General features: G+C 36.0%; 1 protein-coding gene and 1 long non-coding RNA gene across 2 annotated transcripts; one reads left to right on the forward strand and one right to left on the reverse strand.

Annotated features, from left to right (window-relative positions):
* Positions 1-107: 107 nt before the first annotated feature.
* On the reverse strand, positions 108-18,334 carry LOC137387787 (large ribosomal subunit protein mL40-like). Its single transcript, XM_068074298.1, has 5 exons — positions 18,198-18,334; positions 8,548-8,616; positions 5,356-5,526; positions 859-1,057; positions 108-567 (listed from the first exon to the last, which is right to left on the reverse strand). The coding sequence occupies exons 1-5, from the start codon at positions 18,224-18,226 to the stop codon at positions 358-360; spliced, it is 678 nt and encodes a 225-aa protein (XP_067930399.1). The 5' UTR covers positions 18,227-18,334; the 3' UTR covers positions 108-357.
* LOC137388707 (uncharacterized) lies at positions 9,818-10,638 on the forward strand. The gene is made up of 2 exons (XR_010978002.1): positions 9,818-9,902; positions 10,025-10,638. It is a non-coding gene; the product is annotated as an uncharacterized lncRNA (long non-coding RNA).
* Positions 18,335-18,514: the final 180 nt, after the last annotated feature.

An 18,514-nucleotide genomic window follows, 5' to 3' on the forward strand; every position in this document is an offset into this window, starting at 1 on the left:
AATGTCCATTGTAATATTACAATTTCTAATAACTGCCCCAACAATATAGCACTTGCGCTATATTAATAGCATTGGTTCAATGGTGCAGTATCGGTACATGAACATAGTTTGTATAACAGTACAAAGTTGTATTTCATACCTGTCTTTAATAGTTAATGTACATACAGCAGCCACAAGGAGACCAATTAGCAACACAGATATAAGAAGTAAGGCGGTACCTGATAAAGTTCATGACGATAAGAGCGCTAACAACTCACATCAAGTAAACTTGTGAATTGACTATAAAAAGACCCTTGATGTAAAATATGAATGACGGAATAATTCTGGCAAAAACCTAGCCTGTGGAGCAGAGTTCATCTAGCCCTTAGCGGCTCGTTTGGCATCTTTAGCTGCTTTCTTGCTTTCCAGGTTCAATTTAGTATTCTTCTCTAACATAAGCTTTACAATTTCAGGGTCAAGGTCATATGATTTTGTAGTTTCAGTATATTTTCCGTCTTGCACATAACCAACAATAGGGGGCGTTTCAGTTGGGCCTGTGAAACTGTATTCAAGTATATCGTCATCTTTCTACAATTGCACAGGCAGTGTTGAAATTCCACCACAAGAAATGTCTGGAAAAAGAGTCTCAGACCAACCAATGAGAGCATATAGAGCCATCTTATAAAAAAACTAACCTTTGTGACCTTGTCATGCAGTAGTAATACCTCCTACTTTGTGGCTTCAACTGTCATGCTATACATCTACTGACTGGTACAGCCATACCATTTTATACATATTATACTAACCTGTACAGCCATACCATGGTATAACACATACTAACATGTATAGCCATATCATGATATATATATGTATACCAACCTGTACAGCCATATCATATTTTTCAGTGCTGGCTATTTTAAGCTCAGCTAAAGCCTTTTCTTGGGCCTTGATCATATTAGAGAACGTTTTCATTCGCTCCAAGCTTTGATGGTACTTATAGTGTGACCACTCCACACAAAGTTGCTGCCGTCGTAGGCGCTCCTCCATAGAGTCAGCTCCTTCTTCTCGGGGTCTCGGACTACAAAAATGAAATGCTTTCACAAAATGCATGAACTCATGGTGAAACCAGACGGAATAAAGATTCTGTTTCACCAGCGGCAGGAGGTTTCCAACGCACAGCCAGAATAATATGACAAATATAAATATTAAATATGACAATTTAAACTATGACAACACGAATCCGATTTGGTGTTACAAAGGCTGAAAACTAGCATGAAATTCTCACATTTGCGAGGCGCTAAAACAGGCCACCAATTAAGAAGGGCAGTGAAAGCTTACTAAACACCTCGTTGGACCAATTTTTAAGGTAAGGCCACACGTATCGTGTAATTTCAACTAATCTGGGAAATTCCAGTCATACGAAATTTCTGACCTGCCACACGGAGTTTCCCCACCACGGATTCGTATGAAACCAACCTTTAACTAGCCAATCATAACACAGTGATAAATTGAAGCTGATTCCGTTTCAATCATTTGCTTCAGTACAAACATGCGCAAAAGAAAACGACCTTCAACATTCAACTAACCTTTTCAACCGACCAATCAAACAACGATTCGTAGGAATTTCTGACGTTTCGTCCAATTCAGAATTCGTTCATTGTGCGCAACCAACGATTGACAAATTCGTCCAAATGTCAATTCGTACGAATCGTTTCATCCAAATTTCGCCGATTTCGTGAGAATTTTGTCTCGTGTGGCCCTACCTTTAGTTTTGGGCCATAATCCAGCAAAGTGGTTGAAGAATAAAATACAAAATAATAATTGCTAAAATATTTCGAGTGCATACACTTTTTTATTTTTGTATAGTTGTTGACAAGGCTTGATAACTACACAAAAAACTTGTTTGGGTTGATAAAGTTTGATACGGCCATGTTTTACAATTTATGTATACTTGCCGAATGCCCGATGTTGCACAGGTATATCAAACAGCTTACAAACAGTGGCAGATAACTTAGTTTCCAATGTCTAATCTGAGTAAGCTAGTATATGTATTGCTAAACTTACTAATAAGAAACATGAGAGCAAGCATTAGTGATGTTTCGTATTTTAACCCATATAACGAGTATCTGCCGAATGAATCCATTTTAACTTGATGGATTATCTTGTCGCCTTGTGCACAGGAGGTTCCGAGATCAAATCGTCTGCGATACATGTTTTTCGTTAATAGATTTTCATTGCTATAACTGGACATAGGGTGTACAAAAACAAACACTGAGAATTATAGAAGTTGGTTATTCATAGGCTAACAATTGGATATGCATGTATATTTACAAACACTCTATACGATAACATGTTGAGTTTAGAGATTAGACTGTTAAATGAATCACAAAAAGCTGTTATGTCCTAGACAATGAGATCTGCAAGCAACAGGATGAGTTTGACTGATACAAATACTATCAATGATGGCAGGAAAGGGATCCGGACCTTAAAATGCTCTTCCACCTATCTTAGCTTGACAGATTAGCCTTTTGTCGGTAGAGCCATTGTTAGACGATGAACGATCGTAAAATAAGAAACAACTGAATAAAAAGTAGTTATCAACAGTTAGACAGTAACTACACGCATACATGCTATTATACAGATAGGAGTCATGATGAGTGGGCGTGACTTGTGAACACCCTTGTGACAGAGTTTAGCATGTTATTCAATATTGGCATAACTGTAAGATAAATTGAATCAGATGACATTCATGCATGAAAAGCCTCTTGCGATAAAAAACTCACTTTCCTAAAGCCATCATCAGAGTTTTTGACCAATCTTCAGTTGCGACCATTTTTTTATGACCATTTTTCTTGTGACCATTTTTTGGAGGATACAAGGGTACCATAGTTACCAAACAATGTCTCACATGATGAATAAATCCTTGAATAAGCCCTTATCGAGGTATGTGATACACATGATTTCATTTTTTACCGACTTTAATCAGCATGTTAGCAATGGCGGCCTACCTCATTTGGTTGCGATATTAACTGTTTCTATTCAGCAGTCGGATGTCAGCTACTAAAATGGACATCTGAATAATTGTACCTTCCGTAAATGCTCACCAATAGCACGATAGTGATGATTTTGGTGATGAGCAATGTTAACTTCATTAAGCCGGAGAAATGGAAAAAGTTCAACTCTCGACAACAGCTATTTTTACATGTAATTTTTTTGCTATTTTAAATATAACTGTTAAAGTAAGTGATGAGTAACAATACAAATTGAGACGGGCATGAACAAGGATCTAATCAGCCACTTGAGTTAGGTTAAAAGTTCATAACTGGAGTATCTGAACACGTGAAGGAATATTAAAGGTTGACTTGCAACAGAATTCATTACAGTTACAGTTATTTCATATCAAAAGATTCACCATGTCTTACTCTGCTGTGTTGAAGGTGCAAAATATGTGGAAATGTGATTACAAGATCTTAAAAGCTCAAAAACGAACAGTTCATCTCAGCCATCATGAAAACGCCGTAGATTAGAATCCAATTTTCCAAAATGACTCGAATGGGACATAGATGAACAAGATGGCTTCTGTTTACACTTTCATGCGACCTCACTCGTCGAAATATATTCAAATATACTTCACGCATTCAATAAAACAAAGTCTATTGTCCTTACGTGTCTGTTTCATCATAATTGTAAAGCTGTCATTTGAGCACTGACATCTCAAAACCTACCGTAAAAATTTTTTAACATTAGCTTGACGAAGAGCATATCCGATGAACATGAGGAGCCTGTTGGTCACCTGCGATAGTCGAAAAATGCTACAAGAACTGTTCGAGCGATTTAGCAGAACGTATGGGTCACATAATCAGATTAAAACTAGATGATTAGACCAGGCCGAAACGATACTGTGAAGTAGCGAGCATTTATATTTGATCAGGGCTTTCCGATAGAACCCGAAGTATTTGTCATAAACTAGTGCTACGGGACGTTTTATATCGAGTCTTTTATGGGCCTTTAATTTCACGTGATAACATCACGTGTCAAAATAAGAACCAAACTGTTGGAGTACGTCAGTCAAACAAAGCGATTCCAAACTACAGTTTTCGTAATTAACTGTTCGTTTATGAGCTTTTATGAGCTTGTAATCACATTTCCACATATTTTGCACCTACAACACAGCAAAGTAAGACATGGTGAACCTTTTAATACCAAATACCTGTAATGTAAATTTCGTTGCAAGTAAACCTTAAACAAGGTATAATTTTTAAACAGTATATCACGGGCCTTGCATTGAATCCAATTAAAGGCTCGTTTCAGAAAAAAATACTTGAGTACTTTATTAAGATTTCTGTTGAAGGAAAATTATACACCAACCCTGTTTTCATCTTTCCTGATATGTTTTTTTTTGTTTCAGTTTGCTGACACATCATGGAAAACGTTCCAGAGATGATATTGATTATCAAACAAAGTCATCTACATGTATAATATAATATATATTATAACATATAATATTATAACATATAATATATGTTATGTTATATAGTATATGTCATGTTATGTTATATAGTATGTTATATGTATAATATAAAGAGTACTTGGATGCTAGCCAATCACTACAAACTTGTTTAAAGCGGACACAGGTCGGCTCTCACCAGGTGATAACTTCAAAACGATGGAACACAAGATGGCTACTAGTGAGTGTAAGAATGATCCATCAGCCACAGCTCGGTGGTCAATGGGTAAGTGCCATCAACCAATGAGAACCGCCAGAAGGGTTCCCTCAATGTGGTTCTTATCAGTGTAGAGTGTATGAAGCAATAGTGACTAGAACAGACCACAACAGAATGAAAAATAAATTGGACTTTGTGAAACAGACTCAAAAGCCAGGTACAACAACAACAACAACAAAGTGCCATTCAATTAAGCACATAAAAACCAGACAGACCTTCGCAAGCATATATGGAGACTAAATGGAGCACACCCTGTTTAATGAGAAAAAAAGTTAACCAATGTTAAGCCAACTCAAACACAAGATGCAACCTTTGTTTTTTTTAAATGTTAATGATTATTTGCAAACCAGACCAGTGCACATTAAAAAAAAAGAGATTGCATAATCATGCAGACATGCTAACAGCTAGCTGCACAGGCATTTGAAAAAAGGAACTCCTTAGACGGTTCTCATTGGTTGATTAGATCCATCACTTGTATTCTCTCTATCTGAAGTTATCACCTGGTGACAGCGGACCCATGTGTGCTTCAAACTAGTTTGTAGTGATTAAATAACAAATAAGTACTCTTTATATTACACATACTACAATTATAAATAAATAAATATATTTATATACATACAAATAGTCATCCAAAGAAAGTTAACCAGCCTACCCAGAGTCCTTTGGCAGCTCCCTGTGTAGTTCATAGTCATCAATAGGTTTCAATTTCCTTGCAAATTTGAGCTGCTGCCGTATCTGCTTCTCAAGTCTCTTCTTCTTTCGCTCAAGTTGCATTCGAAGAATAGCTGGGTCGACTCTCTTCTTCCTCTTTAACGGCTCTCCACTATAAAAGGTAGGTTTTCAAATATGACGAAATGTGAAAACCTCCATACTAATCCATACATTGATGGGCATAAAAAGTTTCAACTAAAAACATTGAAACTGTTAAAGCACATAAATTACATAATTTTTTTATTATATATTTCAATACATCAGTCTTGGCTTTCGAATGAGCCTATATTCAATACACAAAGAATGATAGAACTAAGAAAAACGGGGTGTCACAAGTACGTCCTGCAAAAAAAAACACTTGGTTCAGGTACTCAAAATGTGGCGTCATAATTCTCATTTAGCCTTAGGTCGTCGATCCCTTTCGCTGCCATTGAGGCTGCGTTTTTCTGTGACAATCGGTGCTGTTAAACCCGGAGAGCGCTAATAATAAACTAAGATTCTAAATAATCAACAATGCAGCAATCGGGCTAACGCCCGACCAATACAAACACATGTTCTGGGTTAATTAATTATGCGTCAATAAATGTACTGTCGTTGATAAAGGTAATGAAATCACATCGATCACATTTAATCACATCGATTAAATTATGACCTGCGGTTGCGTGGCCCTAGGACTAAATGTCAATCGCACTTTCGCGAGATCACGCAATGCTTGAAATTAATTAGTCTCAGTCGTCACCCTTAACAACGCATTAAAAATAAAGAGCTAGTGCATAATATCATCGGGAAAATATAGTATGGTTCTTGGATTCTGAGGTACTTGTCATAGAAATAATATGTACATGGAGAACTAATGACACTGATTCCTTTGTCATCTTCATTCGTTCTCTGGAGTTGTCCTACCTTCGCCTGCCACTAGCGTCATTATCGTCACTTTCATAGTTGATAAATAAGCCGCAAGAGCACACAACAACGAATATGAGAATTGTGACGTCACAATTTTCGAGACTATGCCAGTAAACTTTTTCGTGGTAGAGCTCTGGTGAAATCGTATAAACACCAACCAATGTCTGTCTCACCATGGCAAACAATAGCTCATTCGAAAGCCAAGACTCTGATGTATTGAAATATACAATAAAAAAAAAGTAATTTATGTGCTTCAACATTGAAACAAGCTAGCTAAACAACGCTGTTTATTGTGGAGACAACTCCACTTTGGGGAGAGAGAGAATGGATCTTACTAATATTATACAACATGCTGAGGGCTAGACTGATATAAGGTACTTTATTTGTTAGAATTTCATTTCAAACAAAAATGTTTTTCGTATTACGCCATACAACAATCATGCCATGAAAAAGAAAAATGTCAACAGTTAGCCACTAAAATCAAACAAATGGTTTGTATAGTGTTTGAAATACCAAACTCTGCTAAGAGAATGAATATTAGGCAGAAGATTGTTGAGGCAGCGTGCAATGATATTTTCAAAATAATTGTTAGATGTAGCCTATGCAATTAGTTCACACAAAAATGAGGACTGAAAAAATGAGTGTTCTCAAAAAATGAGGACACAAACCATGAAAAATCTTGAAACCTTTAATTGAAGTAAAATAAACATGTAGCAGAGGTAAAATAAGAAGATGCAAAGATTTGGAAAGATCATTTGCTATAATAAAATATGCTGGAACATGAAGTAGATTTGCAATTAGTCGAAATGCTCTCTTAGGCAACAAAAATAAATCCTTTGTGGCATATCTTAGAGCTAAATTATAATAAATATGAATATTATCCATAATATGGCAAAAGATAAACTGATAATAGAATGCAATGGTAATTTTTGAGTTAATGTATGGCCTGAAAAACTAAGCGTCATATTATAAAACTTGCAAGGCTTTTATTCCGAATGCTCCATAACAGCATAGGGGTAGAGTAATACCAGAGAGCTATTTGTGCACACCATATGAGTTGTTTCCACTTTTACTAGTATTGAATTATAATGGCTCATGTACATACTTTTAAGAAGCCCCCGCGGCCCAATATCAACTCCATGAGAGACACGTAAGATGTCAACAGGAACAAATCAACAACAACAATGCTAACTACGTCACTGGCAAGCATTAATAAGGAAAAGAAGTCAATTTTTAAGATGAGGTTTTAATAATGAAATAAAAATACCACTATATATCCATTGCTATTGTTATTACTAGACTGATGTTATATTTTGTACCGTAAGTTCTCATGCTCAAGCCGCCCGGCCTGTGCTCAAAAACAGACGACTCACGAAAGAAAAAATAATCTTCCAATAAGCCGCCTGTGTTATCTAGCCGCCCTTACCGACAAGCCGCATATGCCCACAGACCGCGGCTAATGACTGAGGTTTTGTCGACCTTGACCCTTTCGGGAGCGAGAGTGTTGAGCCGGGTTTTGCTATACCCCGTCCTCTTGAATAAGAAAAACTGTTTTGCACTCAGTTTGGTCCACAGTTTCTGCTTCGATGTCAACAGGTATTAACACGCTCCCAACCACTTGTCTCCCACTAATGTGTCACGAATTCATCGCGACTTAGAGCGATAAATTCTTCTTTAGTCTAAAGTATTCCATAAATATGACCTTGAAAATAAACTAGTAGGTCGCCAAAAAGTGTATCATGACTGTGATTCTATGGTTATAGTTCGAAACTGAGCAGAGACCGCATTTATCGAGAAGCCGCCCTGAGCCCACGTAAGTTTTAAAAACTTGGCTTTAGCCGCGGTCTATGACCTTGAGCCAGAAACCGCGTCCAACGACAAACTGCGCGGCTTGAGCATAAGGACTTACGGTAGGCTTTTTGTAACCAATATCAAAGCTCAAATGTGACTGTCAAAGACATAATCATGAATTGTTGATTTGGGAAATGTGTTATTTTCTTTTTCAATGTAACACAAGTTAATCAAAAGCAACAAAACCAACATGCTCGATGATCGACTAAATTTTGTCGTTACAAACGGCTATATCACTTTAAATTTTCTACTTGGTGCAGTCAAACGGCGGCTACCCTACCGAGTCACTACTACAACTCTACCTTACAGCAATATGAGATAATCAGCAGCCTCCACTTGCTAAGCTACCCATTAGTCACATGATATGACAACTCACCACAGAACGGGAGAAGCATGCAGGCTTCTTGTGGGTAAGCATGTTCCATGCAGTGACCCGCTGCAAACCCTGCAAGTTAGAACAAAAGTTGGACTAACAGGGTTGTAGAAGTAGTTTAACACAAGTTGGTTGAAAGGATTGTAATATTATTATAATCTAAATTATAACCAAAGTCATTATTCTGACAACTCTGTCATTAGAATGGATAAATTCTGGGGCAAATCATACATGTGTCAAAAACAATTGATTGAGCCAGTTAAGAAGACCAAACTGAGAAGTTGAGAGAACACATGTGAAGAATTTTCAATAGCCTCATATTGACTAGTCACTACTCACATTTTAAACTACCCTAGGACACTTATATTTCGCTAGTATTTAGTTCCGTGAGTAGCATACAGAGTAAAATTTCGCTGCAACTTAATTTCGCAGCTCTGATGAGTGCGAAAACATAGTGATGTGAAAATAAATGCAGTGGAACAAACATAATTAGATTCCTCAAGTTCGGTTCACCGGTAAGAAAAGATTTTCAATTTGGGACTAGTTTGTAATTGTGAACCGCAGGTAGAATTGTGTGGCCGAGATCGATAATGCAATTTGACCGCTTGCTGCCATTTGTTTCTTGGACTATCAATGAACAAAGCTATTTAATTCCGCGTTTTCGCTCGTTCGTTATGATAGTTTAGTTAGTTTTGCTCATGAAGTTTTCGCGAGAGGATGAATCTGCGAAAACGCGAAAGTTAGATGACGCGAATACATGTGTCCTAGGGTAGTGGTTAGTTATAAATGACTAGTCTAACCACATGGATTTCATATCCAGTCATACCTACCAGCAATGGGACTATTTTTTATACGAAAAAACTAAGTACCAATTAATCCGTCACCATATTATAAAAAAACAACCTAAAACATGGAAAAAAGTGTTTTCAATTGTAGTAATTCAGTACCTACGCCACAGGTGTCAAACACATGGCCCGCGGGCCACATGTGGCCCGCCACCTCATTTTATGTGGCCCGCGAGGGCTTAATTACTCATTCGCCCGAGACTCATTCTCCCGTATTTATAACGTTGCTAGGCACACCAACGCGAGTTATCTTGCCTCTAAACTTTGTCTATTCCTTGTGTTGTTATTTTTACATTACATGAGAATAATTTTGATTAGTCAGAAAAACTTTTTTCTGGCCAATCAAACAAACGTACATAAATACCTCAATGATCTCTCTGGCAAAAGTTATAACTAAATTACTACGCCCATTTCGACATCTACTGAACCGGAAATCATCGCTGTCACTTTAAAATTTATCGTTCGCGATCAATTTTTTTCAACTCGAGAAGTAAATATGCAGATTCAGAAGGGGTAAGACAGTGAAAGACTGCATAAATTAAATTGAAACATTATTTTTAATGTTTCGAAGTTTTTACTAACTTTTAATTTTGTCAATTTGCATCGTTACACTCGAATAAAAATGCACTTTTTAGGCTGTCAACCGTAGTCAGACAAAAGTTATTCGATCTCGATAGGATCATAGTCATTCTTAGAGCGGCCCCTGAAGTCTGAAAAGTCAAGAACAGAGTTACTGAACATAATTTTATTCTTTGAAACATGTTCATGACAGTTTATTTGAGTTATATTAGGATGTAGATTTGCTATGCTATGAAGATAATACTCGCGAGGAAAAATTCGAAATTATAGTTTCGTGATTTTCATGTTCATGACTAACTATTATTCATAACTTTGTATTGTATGTAATAAATCACTAATTTTAGTCAAACTCTGTATATTTTGTAATTTCTTTGGTGCAAGTCTAACTTTGTTTCAGCAAATAGCAAATAATTTTTTGATTTTTTGCTGCTTACATATTGATTTTGTGTTGCTGCTGTTGCAATTATTTAGTGTTTGCAGATTTAATGTGTGTATGCCAACAAATTCATGTTCTTAGCAGCTCACAATTTTTGATTTTACTGAAAGTATGCCCATGTTGATGGGTATTATGTAACTTTTCTGATTTTTTTTCGAAAACAAGTGTTTTGCATATTTTGCTGTGCAACTGTTCTGTTTGCAACTTTAAGTAATAAAGTCAAGAGTTATTTAATATCAAAGACTAGTTTAAGTTATTTTATATTATTCGATTACATTTCATTACAATTATAAGTTACATCTGGCCCTTTGAGGACAGCCATTACGCTGATGTGGCCCTCGGTGAAAATGAGTTTGACACCCCTGACCTACGCTAACAAGGACAGAGATACATATTTAGTAGTCACGATCTGCAATAAAATGTAATATCACCATGTACATTACTGTATGGAGTTTTTACTTTCACGACAGACGTTGTGGAGAATAACAGTTCGTGAGTAACTTGACTGCACACCGGGCACATGAAACTTTTGTGACCTTACGTAGCAGAGACTTTGAATTTAACTTAAATGAATTTAGCTTATTAAACACTCTTGAAACTAAGTTTTAATCTTTTAATAAATTTACTTTAGTTTTTTCGTGCTATTTTTTGTTATCTGTTCCGGTTTGGGGCCTTTTGCTTTGCATTTACTAAACCTTTAGCCAACCTCTTAAAAACCTTTTTCCAACTGATTTGAGGAGAAAGCCTGAGCGATATTGTGCTCGAAAGCTACCTCTCGCATACTTGGCCACATAGTAGCCATCGAGAACCAGCTCGTATTTGGAAAATTGCTTGTATTTCAAGGTGGAAACTTGCTATAAAGTCTGATCGCATCTTGAATTTCTTTCATGTTGAGGCACTCGTTTGTAGAGGTACGACTGTACCAGTTAGCATTGGTTAAAAATATTAGAGAAGAATGCTTTTAGAAATTTATAAAATCAAAAGCAGTAATAAGTTGTTGATATGTGAGTGTCAAAACCAAATCTAGGTTTGCCAGCTTTGACTTGCCAACATGATATACATACTGGTATTCATATCGTGTTGTACCTTAGTTGATATTTGTAACGTAGATAAACAAGATATATATTACTGGCCTGCACTCGAAGCCAGCTAATATAGAAACATGAATTTTCGAAAACACACAATCTCCCATAATATTAATGTCTATTAAAGACTGCTAATGCAATCTTTGAAATCTATAGCCATTTCAGAATAGATGATTTATCCCAAACATCATGAAGGCTTGTTCAATGTAACCACAAAAACTTGTTTACCCTACAACTTCAAAGTCATTATTCTGCCAGCTCTGTCAGAATGATGGATCAATCCTGGAGCAAATCATGTGTGTCCTAGACAATTGATTCAATGATGGAGTCATTTATTTATAGAATGAACCATGTCAGTGTACAAAAACTGAAATTATCAGAATTAGCAGAGAATAAGGGAAGAGTAGCAAGGAGTTACCCTAGCTCGGGCAACATCCTGTTTAAATTTCTAGGTTACGTAAAAATCATTAATAATAGCTATTAACAACTTATTAAATGACCTGATTTTTAGGTTTATAAAAATTTCCAGAAAACTTCACTCCACCCTTTTAAACACTTGGCAGACATTTGTTATTATAGCTTTATTATTTCTACACTACTACAATTAACCTTAGTTGTCAAGGTAGGGCATATCTTACAGCTTGCCTGTTTAATGTTATATTCTACATCACCCCGGTGATAAGGTAGATACTTTCATGTGATATTACAGGACTTCCCGTGTGATATTAGAGGTCACCCACTTAATATCAGAATTCAGCCATTTGATATTTCATATTTGATAATAAAGGTCATCCATGTGATATCAGAGGTCACCCATGTGAACTCACATGGCTGACATATAATATCACATGGGCAACCTAAAATATCAAATGGAAGTGCCTATTGTATCCCCGAGTGATATAGAATATAACAGTGTTTTAACCTGGCAAACTACAAGATATGCCGCACAGTACAGTAGTACACTGATGACTGCATTTTATAGCTACTCATATCAACAGTTGATATTTGGCCAATTATTACAACTAACCATTAAAAATTTGTGTAGTTGTTACCCCCTACTTTCACATATTGTTAAATGCATACCACACACATTTTTCAATATACAATTTAAAATTCCGGCAAATATACACTATGGTACCTACATTTACATGCTGTCAACAAGACAATACTTCATACACGTTCATAAGGCAATAAAACATACTACTGTGTAAAAAGCATATTACCCTAGGACACTTATGTATTCGCCTCATCTAACTTTCGCATTTTTCGAGGAGTCATTCTCTCGCGAAAATTTCATGAGCGAAACTAAACTATCATAACAAACGAGCGAAAACGCGAAATTAAATAGCTTTGTTCATTGATAGTCCAAGAAACAAATGACAGCAAGCGATTAAATTTCATCGTCGATATCGCTCACACAATTCTACCTGTGGTTCACAATTACAAACTAGTCCCTAATTGAAATTTTTTTTCTTACCAGTGAACTGGGCCTGAGGAATCTATTATGTTTGTTCACTGCATTTATTTTCACATCACTATATTTTTGCACTCATCAGAGCTGCGAAATTAAGTTGCAGCGAAATTTTACTCTGTATGCTACTCACGAAACTAAACACTAGTGAAATATAAGTGTCCTAGGGTATATACTAGTGCTGGGCACGGGTAGTAATACTCGTTGAACTCGCGGGTTTATCTTCTCTCGAGTATCGGGTAATAGAGATTTCGGGTATTCCGGTCCTTCGGGTTCAGGTTTTGACTTTCAAGTTCGGGTTTTGGTACACGGATCCGTCGGGTAGTGTTAACAAAAACTCGGTCTATTGCACCCTGCGCTCTTAGTCTGGGACCACAGGGCATTTCTGTGTCATTTTTGCTAAGGAGACATGACAATGGGGTTTAACGAGTCTTTAATTTAATAGATAGAATAAAACATATCATACCTTATTTACTATACCTACTAGAAATATTGTAGCCAAGCAGTGATTACTTGTCATTAAAAGGTGAGAAAAAATACTTACGTCAAATTTTATTTGCGCAATTAGCCAATTCGGCTTCGTAAACAAATCTATGCCTTTTTTAATACGGCGCGTGTTCGCTATAACTGATAACACACAGGTCCTTAGTCTGTTTCCGCTATCGCCTTGTTAGAAACAGCCATCAGCGTTCGTAGTAGCAGTGAAAATTTAATAACTCTGTTTAAATTGATTACCACAGCTAGCTATTATGGATTACATAATTCATTATAACCATGTTTTACTAAGCCAACAAGCCTTACTAACGAAAAAGCCGATAATGTAAAGTTTTTTTAATGAGATTTCGAGCACCATCTACAGAAAGTCAGAGAGGTACATAGAACGTGCTTAAGTATTAAGCTACCATAGACCCTATCTTCTGCCACCTGTTGACACGAAAATGCCCTGTAACCCCAGACTATCTTGACTGTTTAACAATCCACCTGTTAACGCTGCGAGTACGAATGTTGGTCGATAAAAACTGTGAAAAATGATAAATAAATTGAAAAGAAATCTAATTGCTTTGTAAATTTGAAGATATATCTGTTTAGAAACTTTAAACATAAAATCCATATCAACAAACCCGATACCCGAAAAACCCGTAGGCAAAGAAATACCCGAGCCTAGCACTACTAGCTACCCGATACTCGAAAAACCCGAACAGAAGGGGGCGGGTCTAAACCCGTTGACCAAGAAGTACTCGTGCCCAGCACTAGTATATACATACATGCATATATACACGAGCCCGTGCGCGCGCACACACACACATATACATGTATATATATATAGATATGTGTGCGAGTGTATATATAGCCTATATATACACTCTATAAAATCTTCACTATAATAAAAGCCTGTCCGAAGCTTGCTTATAATAGTAATTGCTTGTAATCACTACACGTCAAGCATAAATCCAAGCTTCCTAGTAGTAATTAGGAGTTTTTGTAAGCGCTTCAAGAGTGTGGTGAATATGATCTGCACAAATATTGCTTAGCACAGCCAGTTGGACGCGTAGTGTAATGGATCCAAGTTCAAATCCAGTGCGCAGCGGATTTTTTATTCCTAAAAAGTTATCGCTAGATAAAAACAAACACTCATATATATCACTGTTAGGAACACTAGTTTAAAAAAGAATAGTAAAGCGAGAGAGCCCTATACAAGTGTAGATTAAAGTATACCATCTATATATATATATATATATACATTTCTTAAAGTTTGTCATGCGTCTCCTGTTCTGCGGTATGTCCAGCTATAGCTATTAAAACTTCGGTTTCAAAATTTCACATTCTGCTGAACTTGAAATCATGAGCATTGCAACTGCAGATTTGCAATCCAATCCTCTAACCACGAAAGATGGTCATTTCGGGGTTAGATCATTACAAATCATCGCTCTTACCGCATAACATATACACCTTTTTTCCATTTTCACACCCAAAATGACGTCATAATTGAAACACTATGAACTCTATGAAACGCTGATGCTTTTTTGCGTTTCAGTGAACTTTCATTTCCGGTCTTTCGTAAGGTTCAATTGCTAAATCGGGGTGAAGGTGAATACTTCTCACACGGACAATTGTATTACCTTAAGTAGGAATGGCCTATGCATTCTCTCATCGTTCGGTCACACAAAGACAGAACAATATCTCAATTTTACATTTGTACCAGAGTCGAGAGGTACCAGTATCGTCGTATTCAAAGTTTTGATGAATAGCTTCTGATAGAACAGTAACTTTTTTATACATACACTTCTATGCACAAATTGTTATTATTAATTCAACATATTCAGAATTTTAAATTTTGTTTTTTCAGTTCGTACTAATTGTATCATTACCAAATCAGCTTTTATTGTAATCGTAGCAAACTTTAGTTATTACTTGCTAATCACTTCACTGTTACTTTTAAACACTTATATTTGTTTTATTTTGTTTAATTTATTTGACCTGTACAAAACAGTTTCTTCTTAATATGAAGTTCGAAAGTTACAGTTGTTTGACAAAGTTGAAAACCTATATAGTTGTTTTATTTTTTTTCAATTTATTTAAACTGCATAAAACACTTTTCACATGATATGAAGTAGGAAATTTTCTGTCCAAAGACTTTATTACCCTGGCAACGCCGGGTACTACAACTAGTAATTTATATAAATCTCAGTCTGTTGTGTGTGTGTCCAGCAATAGTGATTAAAATCTATAAAGGAAAGTCTGCATTGCCAAGGCTTTGATCTCGAAACCTATCTTTCACAAAATGACAATCTAATCCGAAAAGCTACTTGGGATACAATGAATTTATTCAGCAGATAGTCATTACATGGATTAAATTACTAATAATGACACTGTGCTATGCACAACGTCACTGAAGCTTGCTCTTATTAGCAAGTTTAGCAATACATATACTAACTTACTCAAATTAGCCAATGGGAACTACATTATCTGCCACTGTTTATGAGTTGATTTTTAATACCCATGCAACACCGGGCATTCAGCTAGTCTTAACTATAAAGAACAATTAGCTGTTTGACAATTCACACAGTGAATTCACTTGCTTCCAATACTGGTTATATTTGATATTATAGGATATAAACATATCCATGGCGCCGAACGCTGACAAATATTGGCAGTTGGTAATATCTCAGACATATATAAAGATGACTGAACAAAGATGAGTAACAGTGAGTACAGAGGCGATAATGGTGGCAACACAGGAACAAGGCCTCTCAACTAGGCGACTCCAAACACAGATCAATCACACTAAAATGATCCTAGATGCAGACTGTGTAAGAATGCACCAGAGACCATCCAACACCTCATCAGTTATTGCAAGCAACTGAACAGAAATGCACAAGCTGAGCAGTATACCATAATCGTGTTGCAGATGTAGTATGCAGAAGTCTATGTAATGAGTTAACTAGCTTGCACACGCATTTTAACCACAAATATTGGTTTTAAAACAGTATTACAGATCACATCTTAATTACTCAAGCCTATAATTAGTTGAACAATACCAATTGACATTTAACAAAATGTTATTAACAAAGTCTAGCGAAAATAAGAATTCCCACGGACTGACACAGATTTGGCACGCTAGGGCAATTCGCTTAAACCGATATAGTCGGCTTTGAAACGCAAAAGGATAAAAATGTTGATAACTGCCATAATATATTTTTATGATAATATCCTGTTTCTGACTGGTTTACATTGAAACCAGTTAGTGATGAAGACTCATTAGAATGCGTTACAACTCCGCTGTATATCCTGTTTCGGGCTATTTATTTTATTTTACTGTTTGAAGGGCAAAGCCAGACAGATGAGTATATTGGTTAGGACTTAAAACTGATGGTATGTTCTTTTCACTTGTCCCTTATATGTCATATTATATAACATGGCACCTACAAATTGCGCTATTTGATGAGATATATAGGATATTTTGCCTATAGATATAGGAGCTGAAATGGACCAAATAGACATCTCTAAATTTAAGAAACAGTATGTTTATATTTGCTTTTTAAAATAATACAACCGATGCATAATGAAAGTGTAAAGTTATTATGTTAACCGCAGTCTAAAAACCTTTCTGTGTTACTATATTCTATTGTATTGTTACATAACTAATACATTACTATTATTACTAACAATACATACTATATTACACTACTTATAATACATGACTTCTAATTGTAGTGACTGCTGGTGATCCTAATGCTCGCTACCATATTTTCAGAGTCACTAACATGAATGAGCATCAAGCTAAAGTGATCACGTCATGAGATCATTAGTAGTACAGTAACTTGATATATCTATTCATTTTCAAAGAACCGTTTCTCCAAATTCTGTCATAATCTTACTTCAATTCATTTATTGCTTTACTTTGAACTCACGTTAATGCAAGCCTACCGCTTGAAAAGGCTTAATGATTTCTTATTTATATATATATATATATATATATAATAGAGGCAATATTTGTTTTATATATACAATGTATAATAGAGGCATCTTACTTAATTTTATATATATGAGCAATCTTTATTGTGGTAACCAATAGTCATAATGTACAACATATTTTCCACAAGGCGCCACAGCAAGTAAACTAACTAAAACGCAGTGTACAAAAAAACAAAACAAACACAACAACAGCTTACTTACAACAACGCAGATAAATGCTCTAGCTTTACGAGTCCAAAAAAGGTAGGCCTACTAGCTAGAGCCATACAGTACTAGCCAAAACCCTAGTGTATTTACTCTAACTGTAAATCAAATTTTCTAAAATAATTTAGCAAACATATGAACATATCAAAACACAAAGAAAACTCTGCATATGATTATGTAGTGTGGGCATACATATCAGCACAACTTCCTCTAATGACTATGTCAGACCACCAAAGCAACAGAGTCGAACCAAAGACACAAGACTACCACAAAAATTGCAGTAACTATCTGTAAATTATTTTTTCACAAGCGATTTTCGAGCAAATTTGGTCATTTTTTGTTGACCTAGTACATTCACTTTAGTGACACAACCAGTTCAATTAGCCAAATTACCAAAACAGACAAACAAATTCAGCACAGAAAGCTGTCTAATCAGCTAAAAATTGATCAGTCTTCTAAATCATTTCCAAGACAAACCCTTTTTTACGTATCTTATATTAGGCTTGCAGCAGGCCGAAAGCAGTATATTTGATAGTACAACCTTACAAAAATCTCACCTTTGGCAAAAACCTCGCAAACTTAACATAACTTTAACATTAGACTGTAATTGCTTTTACCACGGATATCCAGATGATATATCAACTAGCTTTCAATTGTACAAATATTTTTTACTGAAAACAGCGGTGAGCGAGAAAACGGAAACTGGGCTTAGCTATGATTCTGAGACGCACACGTTTTTAAATCATGGTAAGTATCACAAAAATACAGAAGGGTAGTTCGAGGAACTAAAGCTATTATATAGCATAATCTTATTTGCAATCGATTTCTTGCGTGCGACGACGCACAGGCCACCCGTGTTTGCAGTGCAGTCAAC

The sequence above is a fragment of the Watersipora subatra genome, chromosome 2 (genome assembly GCF_963576615.1).
Source record: "Watersipora subatra chromosome 2, tzWatSuba1.1, whole genome shotgun sequence".
Lineage (NCBI taxonomy): Eukaryota > Metazoa > Bryozoa > Gymnolaemata > Cheilostomatida > Watersiporidae > Watersipora > Watersipora subatra.

What these genes read in the sequence shown, in the direction of transcription:
- LOC137387787 (XM_068074298.1), bottom strand. Translation starts at nt 18,226, where the DNA reads ATGTTAAGTTTGCGAGGTTTTTGCCAAAG. An exon ending in GAGCTGCCAAAGGACTCTGG is followed by an intron (nt 1,058 to 5,355) that starts GTAGGCTGGTTA and finishes TCATTTTTGTAG; the next exon opens with TCCGAGACCCCGAGAAGAAG. An exon ending in AATATGATATGGCTGTACAG is followed by an intron (nt 568 to 858) that starts GTTGGTATACAT and finishes GTGCAATTGTAG; the next exon opens with AAAGATGACGATATACTTGA.